This window comes from Syngnathus typhle, linkage group LG5, assembly GCF_033458585.1.
Source record: "Syngnathus typhle isolate RoL2023-S1 ecotype Sweden linkage group LG5, RoL_Styp_1.0, whole genome shotgun sequence".
Classification (NCBI taxonomy): Eukaryota; Metazoa; Chordata; class Actinopteri; order Syngnathiformes; family Syngnathidae; genus Syngnathus; species Syngnathus typhle.
In genome coordinates this window covers 11872960-11891638 of record NC_083742.1, presented here as the reverse complement: position 1 = coordinate 11891638, position 18679 = coordinate 11872960, and the positions used below count along the sequence as shown (strand labels likewise).

The 18679-nt window shown below is 41.7% G+C and overlaps 3 protein-coding genes across 11 annotated transcripts; 1 reads left to right on the top strand and 2 right to left on the bottom strand.

The window, feature by feature from the left end:
- Nucleotides 1-141: 141 nt before the first annotated feature.
- Nucleotides 142-2993, bottom strand: gltpa (glycolipid transfer protein a). The gene is made up of 5 exons (XM_061278217.1): nt 2802-2993; nt 1495-1553; nt 815-948; nt 587-737; nt 142-324 (listed from the first exon to the last, which is right to left on the bottom strand). Exons 1-5 carry the CDS (start codon nt 2902-2904, stop codon nt 142-144), a joined length of 630 nt encoding a protein of 209 aa, XP_061134201.1. The 5' UTR covers nt 2905-2993.
- Nucleotides 2965-7110, top strand: tchp (trichoplein, keratin filament binding). The gene is made up of 13 exons (XM_061278216.1): nt 2965-3119; nt 3366-3560; nt 3763-3964; nt 4044-4100; nt 4281-4349; nt 4462-4629; nt 4708-4820; nt 4895-4961; nt 5092-5264; nt 5562-5643; nt 5738-5902; nt 6024-6155; nt 6247-7110. The coding sequence occupies exons 2-13, from the start codon at nt 3370-3372 to the stop codon at nt 6277-6279; spliced, it is 1452 nt and encodes a 483-aa protein (XP_061134200.1). The 5' UTR covers nt 2965-3119; nt 3366-3369; the 3' UTR covers nt 6280-7110.
- git2a (G protein-coupled receptor kinase interacting ArfGAP 2a) lies at nt 6454-18092 on the bottom strand. 9 transcript variants are annotated; one of them, XM_061278206.1, is made up of 21 exons: nt 17722-18092; nt 15615-15748; nt 15357-15469; nt 15161-15266; nt 14987-15073; nt 14721-14851; nt 14554-14648; nt 14207-14252; nt 13792-13843; nt 13635-13707; nt 13449-13546; nt 13250-13358; nt 12804-12946; nt 12555-12704; nt 11298-11546; nt 10566-10655; nt 8990-9072; nt 8714-8905; nt 8437-8568; nt 7588-7651; nt 6454-7451 (listed from the first exon to the last, which is right to left on the bottom strand). In XM_061278206.1, the coding sequence occupies exons 1-21, from the start codon at nt 17771-17773 to the stop codon at nt 7239-7241; spliced, it is 2412 nt and encodes an 803-aa protein (XP_061134190.1). In that variant the 5' UTR covers nt 17774-18092; the 3' UTR covers nt 6454-7238. The 9 variants fall into 9 exon arrangements, with proteins under 9 accessions (XP_061134190.1, XP_061134191.1, XP_061134193.1 ...); XM_061278207.1 differs by having other exon boundaries at nt 13792-13840; XM_061278209.1 differs by having other exon boundaries at nt 8437-8565; nt 17722-18091.
- Between the last annotated feature and the right edge of the window lie 587 nt (nt 18093-18679).

Below are 18679 nucleotides of genomic sequence, written 5' to 3'. Positions count from 1 at the left end.
TTGCCATGTCAACTGTCTACATTAAAAGTACAAATACATAAAAGTGTACAGACACCTGTGGTACATTTGTCATAACTAAAATTGCTAAAACCGAGTAAGTGTTAACAAAACACATCAGAAGGATTTAGGATTATTTCACACTCAAACTCTGTAGTCAACATCAGCATTCATTTTATTGTACAGCTCATAAACTGCATCGACTGTGGCAGAGAAGTTGACCAGGAATTTCTTTACCTTCTCCAAACATTCTTCTTCCTTCACTTCACGGCCTTTGGAGAGGGCCTTCAGGAAGTCCGATCTGTATGGGGCAGCAAACAAAGCTGCCTAGACGCAAACACAAATGTCAGACGTATAAAACACAACTCGGGCCTCCTGTGTGGACTTGTCATGTTCTCTCGTGCTTGCACGGGTTCACTCCGGATTATTCGGCCATGTTCCAAAAGCATGCATATTAAGTGAGCCCTCTAAATTATCAATAGGCACATATGATAGTCAGCGAGATTGTGCTCCAGCTCAAGCTCTTGTGTAGGAGCTTGTAATGTCTGGGTGATCATGCACTATTCTTTTACAGCATGCCAGAACTCACCCTGAAAAGCTGCTGAAGCCACCAGCTATGGTATCGCTTCAACGCCAGTTCGTATGCTTTGGTCACATTGACTCGAATGAGGTTCGGGTTGTTTTCATCCTTTTCACCATCAAGCAGACTTTGAAGGAACAATTGGATAAAGCGTAGACCCCTTGAGATACGGAAGGACATTATGATCACGCTACAGTACACAGAAATATGTTACACGTGTGATTTGGACTTGCAAACCTTTTCAGCCACATGAGTGCTAGTGTGGCTCCAACTTTGGGCCATTGGGATCCATACATTTCTTTTTCGACCTCCAAAATCTGTTGAAGGGTTCTAAAGCGTCCTGGGTTGGTGTCATAGACTGCCTTGATTTTCTAAACATTTGATCACAAATATGTTATTTTGTTATGATGTGTCAAATATATCGTTGCTGTCGAGTGGATAATGCTCATTAAATAACAGACCCATGTCGGGGATTGACCAATAGTACCGATTTGTGATGAAACTGAATAATTATGAACGGAGAAGATTTCCACTCGACAGTGATGATATTGTTTATGTATGATACAAAATAATACACAGGTACAAAGGGGGACAAGATTTTTATGCTCGACTAACTTTGCTGCTTTAGATGTCGTATTTGTGATTCACTCACAAGGGTGTCACTGTCACATGTGTACATAAATAATCACACTCCAAGTGCCCGTTCTCCACAGCAGTGATTTGTGATCACCAACTTTACGTCTTTGCACGCTATGATCTTCTGCATGGACTCACTGACGTTCTGCTTCAAAGTGTATGTGTTGTAGTATGAGTAAGAAAATAGGACTCCCTGCCATAAAGTACAGTATGACTGTGGTAGAAATACATTAGTTGAATATATTACATGTGCTTACATTTATTAAAGCACTTGTACTTACTGTAATATTTGTTAATATGTCGGACTTGATGGGTGCAAAGATAGTCGGGCCAAGGCAGTCTGGGGACACATAGTATCCAAAACTTTAGAGAACTGAACTTGCACTTTGCATTCATTCTAAAAGTATTACAAAAGAATGACTGTATTCCATAAAATGATGTGCTATTTCTGCATACTTCATTGAACAACTAGGATAAAGTTTTGTAAATTTTAGCTTGTCCATTTCAAAAATATAATGTTACAATTAGTTATCAATAATCAACAGATTCAAATAAAATGTATAGTATGGTATCAAGGACAGTCCTCAGAATGGAGCCACTGTAGTGTCTCTTTTCATGGACCCATTAGTACAGTATTATCATGAGTTGTTTGTTAATTAGCCTACTAGACGGGTGCAGTATTTGGTGTCAGGAAAGTGAACAATGAGATCTGTGGACCCCACATGGTGCTTCCTCAACTCACAGGCAGCTGTCAACAATACTTTCCGTTGCGTTCATGAAGGCACATCTTGTTTGGAAATTGCAGCAGAATTTGACTTAATTTTTCCAATAAGTCAACAAGCTTCAGAGCAATTTTGCAAATGTGCTGCTTTGCTTGTTTAAAAAAAAAAGGCCAAAGGAATGAATGAAAAAGCTGAATTTGGCCCAAATGCCTTAAACCTTTATCAGGCACCCAAATTTGCGGTATAATCTCTCAAAACAAATGGGAAATTCGTACCAGACAGTGCCAGTCACATCCTCATTTCATGACTGAGTGGGCCCGTAATGGGTCATGGCCAAAACATTTCTGGGTCATTAAAAAGAATGAGGGACAGTGTTCAATATTGACATCCGATTTGGTTCCTCTAAAAGGTTTCACATAACAATTTCTAAAGAGAACCTTTGACATATGAATACAGAATGAAGTGGCACAAAGATGCCCTGCACAGATGAATGGGCAAGCGGAACATAACACCGTACTAATCATTTTCACAACTTCAAATCCAGGGCAGGGAATTAAATTATGCATGATAAAACAAATGGTGACAGCTTGATGAAGAGAAATCCGATCCAAAGAATTTGTTTGAAAAAAACCAAACCAGTTTAATTGCAACTATTGAACAAATCAACCAATTAGATCATTTGATCAATTCCAAACAGTTTGAAGAATTTAAAAACCAAAATGACTTTTTATCATCACTCTGTCAATTAACATCATTCACTCCAGTATCTAAAATCCATAAACAGAATAAATGATATTTTTCTAATTTGGGCACAGACTCAACATTGCCTGATATCAAAAGTTAAACCTGCATGATAGCATACTTACCAAAGAATAGTGGAAGGTAAGTGGCAGCCTCAAGAAAAGGTCTGGTTTCCACTTGTCTGTCAGCAGGCAGTGGTCTGAACTGGTGCTCCAGTAGCAAAGCCATGGTGTCTTGTCTGCACTTGTCCACTCAGAGGTGATGTATCAGACTGACAGAGTTTCAGTGACCTCCATGAGACTGGATGACGCGCACACGCGCACAGAAAATTTGAATTCTGTTAGTTCACTTATCTTTGGTCTGTCTGGCTTTCCGTAGTAGCGTGGGGGCGAGTAACCAGGAAGTGGAGGTAGAATCAAACGGTGAAAACCCGAATGACATCGGTAAAGTCTATTTAGTTGTTCTTGCGTTTTACTACAAACCCGTGGCCAAAGTGAACTTATTAGAAAATGCCTACCCCCATGCGGTTTTAGATTTAGATGTTTATTAAAATATACTTTCTGCGTGTTTTGTTAATTATGCTAACGGTTGTTTGTTGTATACAAGCGAAACAGAGGCTACGCGACGTAGATGGAGCGAGGAAAGGGGATGGCTGGAGCATTTGTCGTTTAATCAGTGTGTCTTTGCAGGTCCATGGCTCTGCCGGCCTTCTCCACATATAGGTCTCATCGGTATCGGAACCTTGGCATACAGCTGGCCTGGAAGAGGGAACAACAATGCCGGAGGCGGGAGCAGTGCGCCCTCGATGCTAAGTACTTCAGGGACCTGAGTGTCATCAACCATTTCCACTCCGAGTGGACGTCCCGGCACTACTTCGAACACAGGTAAACAGCACACAACAAATATGTGCTTGCATCGATTTTTTTTTTTTAATGTATATGAACGAACCAAATTAGCTGGTGATCAGTAATTATAACATCAAAACGTGTTATCATTAGACTATTTCAATACAGAGCATCTTATATAAGTGCACAATTTGCAAACGTGGAATCCTGGGGGAAATAACTCATGTCTGTACTTTGCCAGCATGGCAGCATATTCTAAACAGAAGATGGAGGAAGACAGAATAAACAATCTGGAACAGCGCAGGATGCGACTCAAGCACATGCTTGAAGAGGAGCAAAAACAAATGGACGCAGAGCTGGATCTTGTGGTACCTCACAGATGTGCAATGATGAGAAGAAAAGCAGATGTTAGACACTCGATGGAAGAAGAGAGGAGAAAAAAGGTTGATTAAATCGATTATTAGAAGCATATTTCCTTTCGGCCTGCGTGTTATGCTTATTGTTATTGTCTTTTACTCCTAGCTAGCGCAGGAGCTTCTGAAGGAGCACCGTAAGAGAAGCAACTCTGAATTGCAACAGGTAGACAATTTGATTTAATAAAATAATATGTTAGACAATGCTTGTTACACTGGCTTTGATAAATAATGCTATATCTGTTTTACGAATGACAATCATGTTGGCAAGTTTTGTCATTCCCATGTTTAAAGATGTATTCTGTTCAGGGGCTGAAGTTTCTTTCTGCTTTTAATTTGTTCACAGGTTGAGACGGCCTCAGAGCAACATCAGATCGTCAATCCGCTGCAAAGGCCATTGACTGAAATGAAACAGGTAGGAAACGCAGCCATAATATCAGTTTTCTTGTCAATTATGAGCTCAGTTTCAAATCTTAAATATTCTCACGGCCATGCTCCTAATGTAAATTGTTGTTGACAACATGCAGCAAGACGTGAAGGCGCAGGAGATGTGTAGCTTTCCAAAAGAATGTGAGAGAACCCAAAGAAAAGAAATCGAGGAGATCGAACAGGCAGAGGAAATCAGGAAACTTGAGAGTGAGAGGTCACGGGAGATTCACAAAAAAATGGAACAACTGAAGTTGATGGAAGAAGAGGTACTCGGGAATTTACAAAAGCAGATGTTGAGGAAAAATGATATGATTAAAGTTCAAATCATTTTTTTCCTGGCCAAGGCAACTCATCTTAAGAAGGAAGAAGAAACTTTACAGGTCAAGCTATGGCAGTTGGAAAATATGGAAGCTGAGAGGAGAACAAATGAGGAAAGGCGCAAGAAAGCGGAAAAGCGGTAAGGAAAACTCTTTAGGTGCAGAGGTATTCAAGTGGTGGCAAACTAAGATCTCCGAATCTTTCTCCAATTAGCAATTTCCTGATCCGACAATATAGAGCCCAGCTTAGGAGGCGAGCGCAGCAGGTGCAGGAAGAGCTGGTGAGTTGCCAACAAAGTTTTACTCCTGAAGCCTTGTGAAACCAAATCACTTTGCATTTTAATCAATCTAAAAAAAAAAAAATGGTTAAACTCAAAACTGTTGGCGTCTGTATGCTTTCATACCCTCCAGGAGTCTGATCATAAGATCCTGGCAGCCTTGCTGAAGGGAGAGCGAGGCCAGGTTAGAAGGCCGGGGGCACAAAGAGAAAGGGTCTTTGCTGATGCTTCCTGGATGAATCGTATGATTGAAGAGCAGCTTGAGCTGGAGAGAGAGCGGGAGGCCGAGTTTGACCTCCTCCATAGGTGAGCGCCAGCGTTAAGCCTGCTCTCCAAAAGTTGATCCTAAATTTAACAGTGAGTCAGCCATTTTGTAATGCTGTTTGAACGTGTGTTAAAAGTGCACCTTGAACAGTAATGAACAGAGAAAATCAAATCATGATGCGTTTTGTTGATTTGTTTGATAGCTCTGCAAGCGATGTTGCCAAAAAAATTAAATAAAAGTAAAGCAACAAAGATGTACATAAGGTGCTTTGCTTGTATGAATAGATTCCAAACGCTCCCTTCTTTCTTCTGCTTTTCTACATGCACCTTCCAATTCAGAGAGGAAGCTCAATGTGTGTGGGAGCAACGAGAAGCAATATGGGAACAGGAGAGAAAAGCCAGAGAACTACTCATGCATGAGGTGCTTTCGTCCCTTAATAAGCAATTTTAAAAATACTAATTATTTGTCACTGTCAAAAGGCAAACTGAGCATTCTTGTTTTTGCTTTGTAAAAGGTGCTTGTGGGAAGACGGCAGTATTTGGAGCTGAAAAAGCAAGAAAATCGTGAGGCTCAATTAGAGTCCCTGAGGAAACGAGAAGAACTGATCCAGGAGTTGGAGCTGAACACCAGCAGAGGGAAGAACAGCGGTGCCAAAGAAGAGCAAACGTGCAAGAGAACGGTGCTCAGATTTTGGATTGCTCCATTCCAATTGTTATTACTGATGAGGAAATGGAATGAAGTGACTGTGTACTCTCAATATTATTCAGCTATGTAATGCAGATTGCATGTGTGTCCTTAAGGAGGAGCAGCAGCTACAAGAGCAGTGGAAGGAGCAGTGCAGGATAGAGGACCTGCAGGAGGAGGACGATGTTCACCTCATCCAGGAGGAGGAGCTAAAGCAGAGGATAATTAATAACGCATACCAGCCAAAGGTAAAATCACAATCCAGCCAACGAGGTCTGGCAGGAAACTTTCACTCTTGTATGTAAATGATTGACTAAACTTTTTCCCCCCTCATTTTAGGTAAACAGTAAGCCTCGAGTGGCGTGGACATGAGCAACATCAAAACGACTTTTTTTCATTTAAATTCATCAGTTATAGCCTTATGAAAAGGCTTGTGTGCAGTCTAAACGTGTTCAAGAAAAAAAACATTTTGTACTTTCAAATTGTAGAACTCATTTTTAACAAATACACTGTTAGCATTGTATATGGAATAAACACTTTCTAATGTTCATTTTAAATAAATTAAATTTATTTAGAAAATTATTTTTTTTCCCCCAAATTGCAGCTTAAACAGCTGCGTCATATACAGTACAGTACATCCCTGCACTCCATACAGATACATTAAGTTGTGCTGCGCAATCAGGAAACCCAGATATGAACAGCTCTATCTGATAATGTTTCACAACACAAAACAGATCAGAGCACAAAACACGTGGACGGACGAACGTACACATGGTTTTCAGCTCCAACTATTAGTAACAATGCCAACACTGTAGTGGCACATGGACTGCATCATAGTGTAGAGTAGAAACATTTTCTTGTCAGCTTGCTAATGGTGGACCACACAAGCGACAGATAGCGACAAAAATGTATTCATTATCACAACAACACCCCTACGTTGCACAATTGGGAGCATATTCTCCCATTCGCGATGAAGTTATTTTACATGTGGGGCTTGCGCACTTTCAAGGTGCGGCGATTCTCCCGTCAAGACTTCTGACACATCCACCGTGCGTAATCTGGGAATTCACGCGCCGTGTGAAATGAATCCGCTACTGTGCTTGATCGTATTGGCTTTTAGAAGAGGACTTGTGGAACATGAATTAACCTTGAGTTAAATTGTGCAATTAACAGTATTTGTTGTAAAGCTCAGATTTGGTAAAAGTCCCATCAAAATAATAATTAAAAAACTGAAAGGCATGCATATTATTACCACAAAGATGAAAACAAAACCAGTTCTAAAAAAAAAATTCGAGCCCAAGGACTGAGATGCACATGGCGCTGCAGCCCTGTCAGTGGGTGTTCTCCTTAGTGGTGATGGTGACAAGCTGCTTGGCTGCCTTGGCAATATCATAAGCACATTGAATGACCTGCTGGGTGACAAGCTGCATGTCCGGTCCTGGGCAGCCTTCCGGAGGCACCGCCTTCCTGCATTCGCTCTGAAGCCTGCACGCACTGGAAGTCAACAAGCGCAGAGAGCTTCTCACAGTCTCGGAGCGCGGTCGCTACGGAGACAAGTAGAGTATGTATCGGTAAGTTGAATATGTGCTATTGTATTTTCTAGCCATTTCACATTCATCATGATTAGACATCTTGACTAGCCACTTCTGAAGGAACAGAAACTGACACCAGTGTTCTTACCTTTGGAAAGAGTGCAGCCATTTCTGTTACAGCCACGTGTATTCTTTCTGAGCAGGGTATAAAGCTGTGGGAGAGCAAAACAATGTATTACCACGATTGGTTCATTTGAACAAGTGTACTATGCATAAATTCACAAGTGTAAATTCAATTATTGTAAATCCATGCTCAATAGTTCAAGCAAAATAGCACACATTTTAGATATGCACTGTTTCTAAAATATTCATACAAAATGGCAGATAACATTTGTCATTAGAGAGTTCCATTGCTGTAACTAAAGATGCTAAGAGAAACAATATATAAGAAACTCAACCGAGCTTGGACTTATAGATGCCTCTCAACAAATATTGTAGGAAATAGATTTCAGTTCAATTCAAACAGAACCCCAAATGTACCATCTACAAAAATTTGATTTCAAAATATACATCTACAAAGGACTTTCCTCTTTGTTTAGCCTTTTTGAATCACCCACAGCAGATGGACACAAACTGTAACCAATTGCTGCTGGTAAGATGCAGCCTGACTATCATTGAGGTGCCCTTTAATTTCACTTCAAGAACTCTGAAAGTATCAGACCCAGAAAAAAAACAATTCAACATTGTAGCTTAGAGTTGACCTACTAGTTGAATCAGGTTTTAGTATGACAAAAGTGGAAAAGACGAAGATGTTGTGTTAGGCATAGTCATTCAAACAAACTGACAAACTCATGCTGATGAAAGCCAAACAATGAATAAATCAGAACCACGTCATGGTAAGAAACATTTGTGGCTAATGATTCACAATTTAAGAGTTTGGGCGGAGGCAGAGGACGAGCAAACGGTGCCTGGGAGGCAGGGACAGAAGCCAGAGTACCAGGAGGAGGGATCAGGGGAGCGTAGGTTGAGCGGATGAAGAGTGGAAGGCTTCTCAGCCCAGGGCATCAGAGTGCTGAAACATCCAAAACTGTGCCTGAGGCGGCGCACGCCTTCGCGCTCACACGGCCTGCTGACAGGCATGAGGCCCGAGGGTGAGAGGAGAGGAGTGAAGATGCCAGAAGAGTCAACAAAAACTCAACAAAATAACGGGAGATGCGAGAGGTGTTGAAATGAAATAGAGAAGAACTTGAATAAACCCGTCAGATCTTCCTGACCTCTCGTGTTTGTTATCCTGAGCCGCTCGCAGGAGCTCCTGAATATTTTTAGTAATCTGCTCCGTTTTGCGGATGACGTCCTCGGTGCTGGGAAGCGCCGGGTCCAACCCCACCTCCGCGTCATCCAACTCGGGGATGGAAGTGCCCTCACCCAACCGGCCACTGCTCCTCAACCTTCCTCTCCTGCACGGACTACAGAGGGAACACAACTTTACCGCTTGCAGCCAAGTACTTATTAATGGCGACAGGGCATTTTGATGTCGTCATAGTTCTTACCCTGAATCGTCCACTTCAGAGTCATTGAATGTATTGTCATAGTCGCTTTCAGGCATGCTGCTCTGCTTCTCTAACTTGGAGGCCTGCAGAGGAAGCGATCGATGCGGCGCGTCATTGGTAATAGAAAACAAACATCTGTGCTGAAAACACAAGTTGAGTTTTGCATCACACTCACCCATCTAAAAAAATAAAAAGCAACTGTAATTTGCAGTGCTTTTTTTGTTGCCAACAAGAGTGTGCCCAAATCACAACTGTCATAAAAGCTATTGCAGAAAACATCTGAAACAGGCTAATGAGGCCGTGAAGCAAGAGTGGACAATGTTGAAGCCATTTCGACGATGATAATTAGTACGGTTAGATTGTTTAGTCTGCAGAAAGTAAGTGCAGTCGCTGACAGCAATGGAAAATGATTTTTTTTTAAAAACACAATATTAGGGGGGGAACTGCTATGCGGCATCTTTAACCAATTAAGTTTGCACTTTGCCAGAATAAATACGACTGAAACCCTCATCTAGAGACAGCAAAAATGAGAAAAACAAATGATGACATAACTGTGAAACAAAGGCTTGTTTCTTCTAGAGGGGACTGTGAAGAAAGCTCATGATGAGGATGACAAAGTCCAGATGGCTTCAAAAAATAACCATCAAAACAAGAAAATTAACAGAGACAATCCAACCTCGCAGACAGTATCGGGTACATTTTCACTGTCTTTGTAAAGTCATGTGAGGCACAAAAGCTGCTCCTGGCAGAATATGAAATTATAGCAGATATGTTTAGACACAAGCCACAAACTCCTGGATCATCACTTCATTACCAGATGGAAACGGGTCGGGCTGCTTTACTGTGCAAAAAGGTTTTGCATTGTTGGCGACAACAGCACTGTTGCTTGAATGCTGAAACTAGGAAAATTACTATTTAATCTTATTTATATATCTTATATTTTTCAGTCACAATGGATGATCTCATACAATGTAAAAAATGTTTTGTGGTGCTAAAACAGACATTTTAGTTGAAGCAACTTTAAAAGCTAAATTTTGACATTTATGGCGACAATGTTAGCACAACAAAGCAAGCAAGTTGTTACAATTTGCCAAGTTATTTTTACGTATATTTACAACTTGGGGGACAATAGGTCTGTAAACTCCTAACGTCTTTGTTGAAAATGCGGGAAAGCCAATTTTCTTTGAGCAAAACTTCAAATGTTCAGTCGAATTGCCCAATTTTTTTTTTCCATGTACAGGTAAAAAATACTGTAAATCATATTTAGCGTTGTCGTTTGCCGTGTAGAATTAATAACAATGACTTAAACAGACCTTTGTCACTATAGTGACGACATTTTCTGAATTCAACGCTACTCAAAATGACAATTTTGTTTTGGTTTCCTCGAGCATTTGTTTAGCCATCCAGTGAGTGTGACGCTGATTAAGGCGGGTGTTTGATGAGGAAGTGGTCTCATGCAGATTGGCAGGCAGGAAGCAGAGATCAATAACGAGTGAGGCGAGGAAAAAGGTGATGAAAGCACCCAGTGGACTCGCTGCGTCCTGCAAGGTGAGCCCCACATGAGGAAGTACTTAACCTTTAGATTACTTTCATCCTTGGACCAGGACAGGGTGGACGGAAATGAGGGGAGGGATGAAGAGGTGGTCACAAAAGCGCCCTTTTCCTTCTAAACATGTGGTCCAAATCACATTTTAGGGAGACAAAGATCTTGTTAAATTGTTATAACTAAAAATTGATGAATTATTTCCAACTAAAGCACTTTTTAAAAAAAAAAAAAATCTAAGAAAAACAATTGTTAAATCCTAATTTAACAAAATAAAAATAAAACCGCTGCGCTTTTCTTTGTTACCGAACACATGCTTCCTCAAAGTTTTGCAATCAACTGAGAGAAAGCACCTTCATTGGAACCAAACAGAAAGAAAAGTAGATGAGATTATGAGTTTGTCATGCAGTACAAAAACACAGTCTTTGTATGGTTGTTTTAATGCTTCATCAACATAAGAGAGAAGACAGTACAAAACTGATATAAAATCACGATAACACCATCTGCAAGCCAGTGTACAACTAATTAATGTCTATAAAAAAAATAAAAAAAAGACACGATGCACACCAGTAAACAACAGATGTAATGGCCTGGCCTTGCAACGGAACAAGATGAGGTGTGAGAGGATGTGATTGTGATTTTTAGAGATGCTCACAGTAGGGGTTGGGGGGGGGGGGGAAGAAAGGAAATTGAGAACGCTGAGAGGTGAAATGGGGCCAGTGGGGAGGAAAAGGCGAAGGAATGCAGGGAACAGGTCTTACTTACATGAGGTGGGAAGGGATGCAGGGTGGGCATAGCCTCCTCTGGGTAAGGACTTTCCCCTTTAGGGAGATAAGGCTTCAGGCCCGAGCCGGTCTCGTACATAGACATGGGCCGACTGGCCCGAGCGGATTGCCGGCGTTTCAGGGCTGAAGGACTGGCGGGGTCGGGATAGTCTGACGTGCTGGGGATCTGATAGATATTGGCTGTGACCTGCCGCCTAAGAGAGGTGTTCTCGCTTTGCAGACATTGCAGCTGGAAGAGACGGTCAGCAACACACTAAGAGGCGCTCGCAGCAAAGCAAGCCTTCAAGTCGCAGGAGTGTTTATGCTCACATCGAAAAAAGGCCAGTGGTAAGCAAGCAAAGGACGGATTGCGCAGCGAGCGAGCGAGGTGGGGGGTGGAATCAGAGGTGCCGTTTACAGATCAAGCGTTGGCAGCAATGGAGATTTGGGAATTGACTCAAAAAAGAGCTTTTTGTTGTCACTGATGTTCTTGATTATACTGGAGTGCGTCACTACAATCGCACTGTACTGGAAATGGATTGACGTTGAACATTGGGAAGAAAAAGAGGACCACAAAACTATCATGTGTTTACCAGATTGAAATATTTCTATGCTGAGGAGACTAAAATAATAGACTACTGTAATATTTACAGTACAAATAAAAATGGCCTCTATCACATTTATGGAAGTAAATTGCCTTTTCTGCCCAAGCAGTAAAAAGGTAAATCACTTTTTTTTCACAGATTCTAGGGCCCTAATCAATCATTTGCAAAATACCCCGACAAAAATAAACTGCTAAAATTACATTGTCTGTATTTTCTATGAACCACTCGGAAGACAAATAAACATTACCGAGAGCACACAATAATGTGATGAAGCAAGGCACACTCATACAAATGAAGTTAGTCATTATCACCTATCTAATGAATTCAAAGAAACAAAAAACATGCATTTTAAAACATTCGTGTTAGTAATTGGACAACATTCTTAAATTAAAAAAAAATAAAAATAAAATCAACTGTGAAATGAGCCGGAGTGATTTCCTCGTCCGTTGACTACGAGTGAGTGAGCATGCTGGCCGACAACAGAGGGAGGGTGGAGCAGGAGGGTGTTACGGCGGCCTTCCCGTTCACGCACGGGCGGCCTAATTACAAGGCACGGGCTGAGCCGCTGTGGCCCCCGACACCGATCCCCCACCCTGACTCAGTCCTGGCCCTCGGTGATGTTAGTGATCTTATTGTTGGAGCCCGGCGGATACCTTTTTCTGCATCAGTCGCAGCTCATCGCTCAGGTTGTTGTTGGCTTTCAGGAGATGCTGGATTTTGGCCTCGGAGGCCGAGAGAGCGTTTTTCACCTCCAGGTACTCCTGCATGGTGATGGGGCCGTCGGAGAGGTCCGAATCCAGGCTCTGCGGGGGTCAGAAAATGCACCCATGGTTGGAATTGTCCACAAGATTATCAGATGGTGACGCTCGTGGTTTCACGGCGAGAAAGGCAAAGCACCTCACCTTTGTCCGATCGCCTTTACTTAAAGGGAGCTCTTGGTCTGTATCTTCATCGGACGCTACGCTATCATAATCGGGCTGGTCGTTGTCCTGGCTGTCACTGCACGGCCGGCCGGACATGCTCTTCAGTATGAGTTCCACATCGTCTGCAACGAAAAGGGACAAATTAGAATTCGCAGCGCTTGTAGATAATTTACTAGACGCTGCAATAGATTCAACAAAGAAAATGGGACAGTGAATAATGTAGAACTTTGTACATCCAATTACAAGAAGAAAATACTTGTTTTGAGAACATTCTTGTGTTCCATCTGTCAACATATCGAATGGAATTCAGTTCCGCGGCTGGTGGTACAGTACTCCAGTACCCATTCACAATTTTTGCCCTGCCCAAAAAAATCTATAACACTAAAACTGTGGAGTTTGGTCGAAAGAAGGTTTTAATTACTCACCTTGGCTGGCTGCTGAATTCCCTTGTTGTCTCCGCTTTGCATCGCTGAGTATGTCAATCACAAGCGTTGCAAATTCATGTGCATTGAATCGAGCAAGTTTCTGGCGTCCCTAAAAGAGAAAAATAACAACAGCTCATTCTGTGTCATATGTGGTCAGTATGGGAAGAGGGAAAGAATGCATTTTGGGGCGCAAACTTGCCTGGTTTCTTGTGGATGAATATTCTGGATTGACGGGAAGGAAAGGCACCACAGTCGTCTCAGTCACAAGGGCGCTGTGATTCTGCGTTGCTAACCACACTTGGAGAGAGTGTGACAAATCAAATCAATTCAGTGTGCTTTTCATTATAAAGATCAATGTGAAAACCGGCTCTGCAGAAAACCTTACCTGCGTCAGTTTCTCGCCTGTCTACCTCATCATACACATCCATGGCCAGCTCCTCAAATAAATGATTACTCAGCTACAAAAGAGTCACAAAGTTGGGACTTTTAAGGAGGAAAGAGACAAAGTGGAAATAAAATAGTCGGGTGATGCCATCACTTACCGACTGCAGCTTCTTCTTTGCTGCCTTGGCCAGTTCGGATAGATCTAAACTGCTACAGTGAGATATTTTTTCAATCAACATCCTGCTGAAGCCTGAGGTCAAATATTGATGTGCATGACATGCCACTTGATCACACTTACGTGTTCCTAATCCACCGACAGAATGCATAACAAAAGATCAAACAACAACATTTAAATGTTTGCGCTAGTTCTGTGATAAGAAAAAAAAGGTCTAAAAGGGTTAAGTGTGACATATTTGGAGGTACTCCACTTCCTCTGACAATGTTTCAGCGAGTCCCAACAAGCCACTTGAGAGCAAAGGCAACTTTTGGCTGTTTGAGGCAACCGCCTCACTTTGCAGTTTCAAGCTAAGTTAAAGTCGCTCAGTGAGAAAACATTTGGTTGAACTCGCTTACCTGTCGGCCATTTGAGGAACGATGAAGTGCGGCCCATTTTTATGATCTTAAAGGAACAAGAAGAATGTTTGTGTACATAGAGCTCAAATTCAAAAGTAGGAAAAGTCACGTAGTTTGACAGATTACCTAAAGTAAGCTTGAATTCCTGCTTCAATATCATTTCTGAGAGGACTGATTTATCAACTGCCTTGACTCAGTCTAATCTAAAATCATTCTTGGCTCGATTTTTCATGACCTTCAATCACCTTGCTGACAATAATACCTGAATGATGAACAGTGTTTTCTACTTTTTATTGTATGTGCATCATGATTTGAACCTTATCCGATCACTGAAAGGTGCAGCACACCTGGTTTCCTCCCACACAGGTAGAACGCCAACCGATCCGTCAGCTCGTACTGAATCTCCACCAGTCTATCTGCCAGGTCGTGGTGGCCTGCCTCCCTAAGGTGACACGCATTACAACCCTAGCGGAACCAACAAGACTTGTGTGAGCGTAATAACCAGGTGGCCAACCTCGCATAGTCAATGGGAGTTTTCCCGTTGCTATCAGGGGCTCCGGGATCGGCGCCGTAAACGGTTAACAGTTCAGCTTGAGAGACTTGCCCTGCCTTTGCTGCCACATGCAAGGGAGTGTTGCCCTTTTCCTTGAAGAAAAAGAATGTGAGAGACCAAATCAGACAGAACATGTGTGTGAGTCTAATTTTAAATTCAATACTACTTGGATAAAAGGTGATTTAGGATTAAAAATGAAATTAGGTTATTAGTGGCGGGAATCTTACTGGGTGAAAGAAGTTTGCTTGAGCGCCCAGAGAGAGCAACCTCAAGCAGGTCTCAAGATTTCCAGTGCGAACACTTGAATGAAGTTGCTGCAATAAAAAAAAGAATAAAAAAAGAAAACAACCTACATTGCCAATCAACTGATCCTTGTGAGCCGCGGCAGTATTTCTCCTCACCTTACTCAGATCCTTGGCTGTTGAGCTGTCATCCTCCCGACAAGGCATCCGGTGGACAAATGCCAGCATTTGATATTTGGCTTTGATAAATTCGGACTTGTTGGGGCTATCGGGAACATGACGAGATACAACAGTTCATAGAGAGACAAGTAAGGAGGAGGAAAATGTTCATCGCTTTAAAATAAGAACAACTCACTGCAACTTGTCTTGGGGGTTGGCCTTGCGTTTTCCACTCATCACAGATGCTGGGTCCAGAAGGGAATGCTCCCAAATGGAATTAGCGCCATTGCTGTACAACATCTGAACCATCTAGGTGAAATATAAAACTCGTTTTTTTTCCCCGAAAGCCATTCAGAAGAATGCAGTAACAATTTCTAATTCAGCCAAAAACGGATACACTTGTATGCACACTACCAGTCAAAGGTTTGGACACACAAGTAAGAGTAAGAATTACTTGTAGCTGTGTAGGAGGCCATGGCGTGTGCGTCAGGTGACGGACTTGAGAGCTGTGTCTGCCCAGACTTCGATGAACACTGCAGCACTCATCGCAAATCAACACCCCCCTGTTCACTGAGGCCCAGCGGGGTTCTGCGAGGCGGGGGGAACAGAACACTTACTCGCTGTTAACTCCGTTTCGATGAGAGATGCAAAATAGAGACATCCATTACAAACGAGTGCAAAGCCTTTTTCTTCTTTTTTTTTCAATTTTAAAGGGTGCTCCTTGGGCAAATCACACAATATACAAAAGCAATAAGCAGCTACAGCCTAGCCTCTTTTGAACGTGATAACGAATTATTTACAACAACAAATTGATAAAAAAAAAAAAAACTCTTAGAATGTTATTATCATAAGGAACAGAGTAGAGGCAGGTTTGTCCAGAGCTCATATATTTGTCACCCGTAAACATCATTAAGTGGATAGCTACAATATTTGGCAGTATTTCCCAACTTCTACTGATCCAACTGATTTTTCATATTGGAAAAATCTCTCGTCACATCACCAAACAAAAAAAGGTGCAAAATTATGAATATAATCTCATCTCAATTTGCTCATACGAAATCAGTCTGAAATCTGGACCTGTTTAATTGTACATACAAAGTTGAAAGGCAAGAATCCATGACTTATTTAGTTACACAATTGGCAACGGGTAGATACAAAGTTTTCTTCTGAAATGTTAGAGCATTTGATTGCTCTACCTGTCACTATAAATCACTGGACACCAACGCATGTGATATTATGTGTGTATGATAAATTTACCTTGGCACACTACACTTCATTGGAAATGACTCATTTTCATCCAGATCCATTTATTAACATTGACAGTTGATGTTAGGGCTTGACATATAGACTCACTACCACTCTGACCTGCACAACACACTTTCTCTAATTCCATGTGTGTTTCTAAACACAGTAAATTTATACTGCCCTCCACTCCAGCCAATAAATTGTAATCCATGTGATTGGCGGATGCTGAGATAGGAGAGCAGCTGAAGTGTAGTGGGAACAGCTGCAGGGGGTACTAGTCAGCCACATTATGGCGCCTGCTTGTACTTTGAAGAGTTTCACCCAAACTACTGTCCTTCAAGACCTCTCTGCTGGTGGGCCTTTACAAGTGCTTCTAAATTTGATAGCAGATCTTGAAAATCTAAAAATATTCACAGCCAACAACTGGTCACGGTTACAAGGGAGGGGCAAGCGAGGCCAGCTGCTGTGGAAACCTAACACAATAAAATGGCAAGATGAGCAGCAAAGCGGGGTACTAAAACCTAAGGAATTACATATATTTTCACTTCTGATCCCGTCTGTGTTTTAATGTATAATTTTAACAGGATATCCCCCCTCAGAAAAAGACTTCCGTATTGGAAACACTTGTCAATTCAGTAAGCATCCTGTTTGGCTTCCTGTGCTTGCAGAAAAACATCACGTCACAACTATAGAAAGGGGACTTCACACACTACAATGAATGTATTAACAGTCAGGAATGGGTTTCAACTACAGTAGTTCTTTGGTTTGAAATACTTTGCTACATTTTCTTTCACAATGCATTCAGGAAAATGCTAAGATCGGATATGGTATTCAACTCCAGTGGAGTCATACTATCCAATCTGTGCAACCAAACAAGTCACATTAAAATGGGATCATTGTGTCTCGCATTACAAAGAATAAGAGGCAATGGATTCATTGAAGAAATGAATTAACAAAAATGTTCCATGGTATATAGTCTGATCAAACCCAGCAGCAGACCGTAAGTTTTTGAGTATTGATCAAATGAACAGTCCGATTGCTCAAATCAAACAAGAACTGACCGGAAGCGACCGCTTGAGGTCAAATAGCATCCTCCTCTGGGAGTTCAGATGTCAAATACATTAAACTCGTCACATTGTAGAGTTAAGAGTTAAGTAGACAGTAGCGTGCATGGGTGGGCAGAGTACCAATAATCCGATTAGAATCAGAATCATGGGGTGTGATACTTGTGGACAGACTGTCAAGAATCCACACGTCACTTAATGTATCGAAAAGGTCGGGTTAATGTTGACCGGTCGACTACAATGTTCACTTACCTGGGACGCAACAGTCTGCACACACCTCCGTGTTCCTCGTGCGTTTAGACATCCTAAACCACGATGGAAATGCTTGCAGAAATTAGCTCAATTTCTTGGCAGTATGCACGCTGATCATTGATGACTCCCTGGAGATACCTTCCGCGTTAGCTAAAAGCTAGCCAATTAAAGGCAACACCAAACACCAAGACGCGACGTCCGAATGAGGTTGTTTTGAAAACCATTATAATGCCATTTCCCCTGCAGCGCTGAATGCCAATATTCTTAAAGTTTGCCGAGTTAGCAGCTGGCGAGTCGACAACACTACGCCCGTTTAGTGAGACGCGCTGCGGTTACTGGTAGACAGACAGCCGCAACAAGACAGCGAGCGTCAGTGTCTGCTGGTGAATAAAAACAAACCCCCAGCTACGTCTTACAGGAAAACGTTGCCATCATATGAACAAAAATGTCTTAAATATAGTCGTTAATTTATTGTTTTGTCATAATGTATAGCATTTTATTTTACAAACTGAAGTATTTATTCTGTTTTAGTTAACTTATATGGAGCAAATTGCCTGGCATACATTGTTGAGGAAAAACTAAATGGATCCATTAATCGCTCCTTTCGGCGCATATGAAGATTTTAGTGGCGATGCTTTAGTTCCAACAATCACATCATGATGAGTTTAAACTAGGATCACGTCCATATGCTTGGATGAGGTCAGACTTTAGAGCCATTCGTGTGCCATTGTTTAGTTTACATTTTGTTCGTAAAGTGACAAACAATCTGAAATGAAATACATAACGTGGTGACAGACGTGTTTATTACAAGGTAATTATCTTGGCGCGTCAGTAGGATATACAATTTTGATTATCCCACTAAATGCAACAGGCGACCCTATTTGATGCATAATTAACTTGCGCTGTATTTCTCATTCGTTTTTTGAAATATTATATATGCACACAGTTAATATTAATA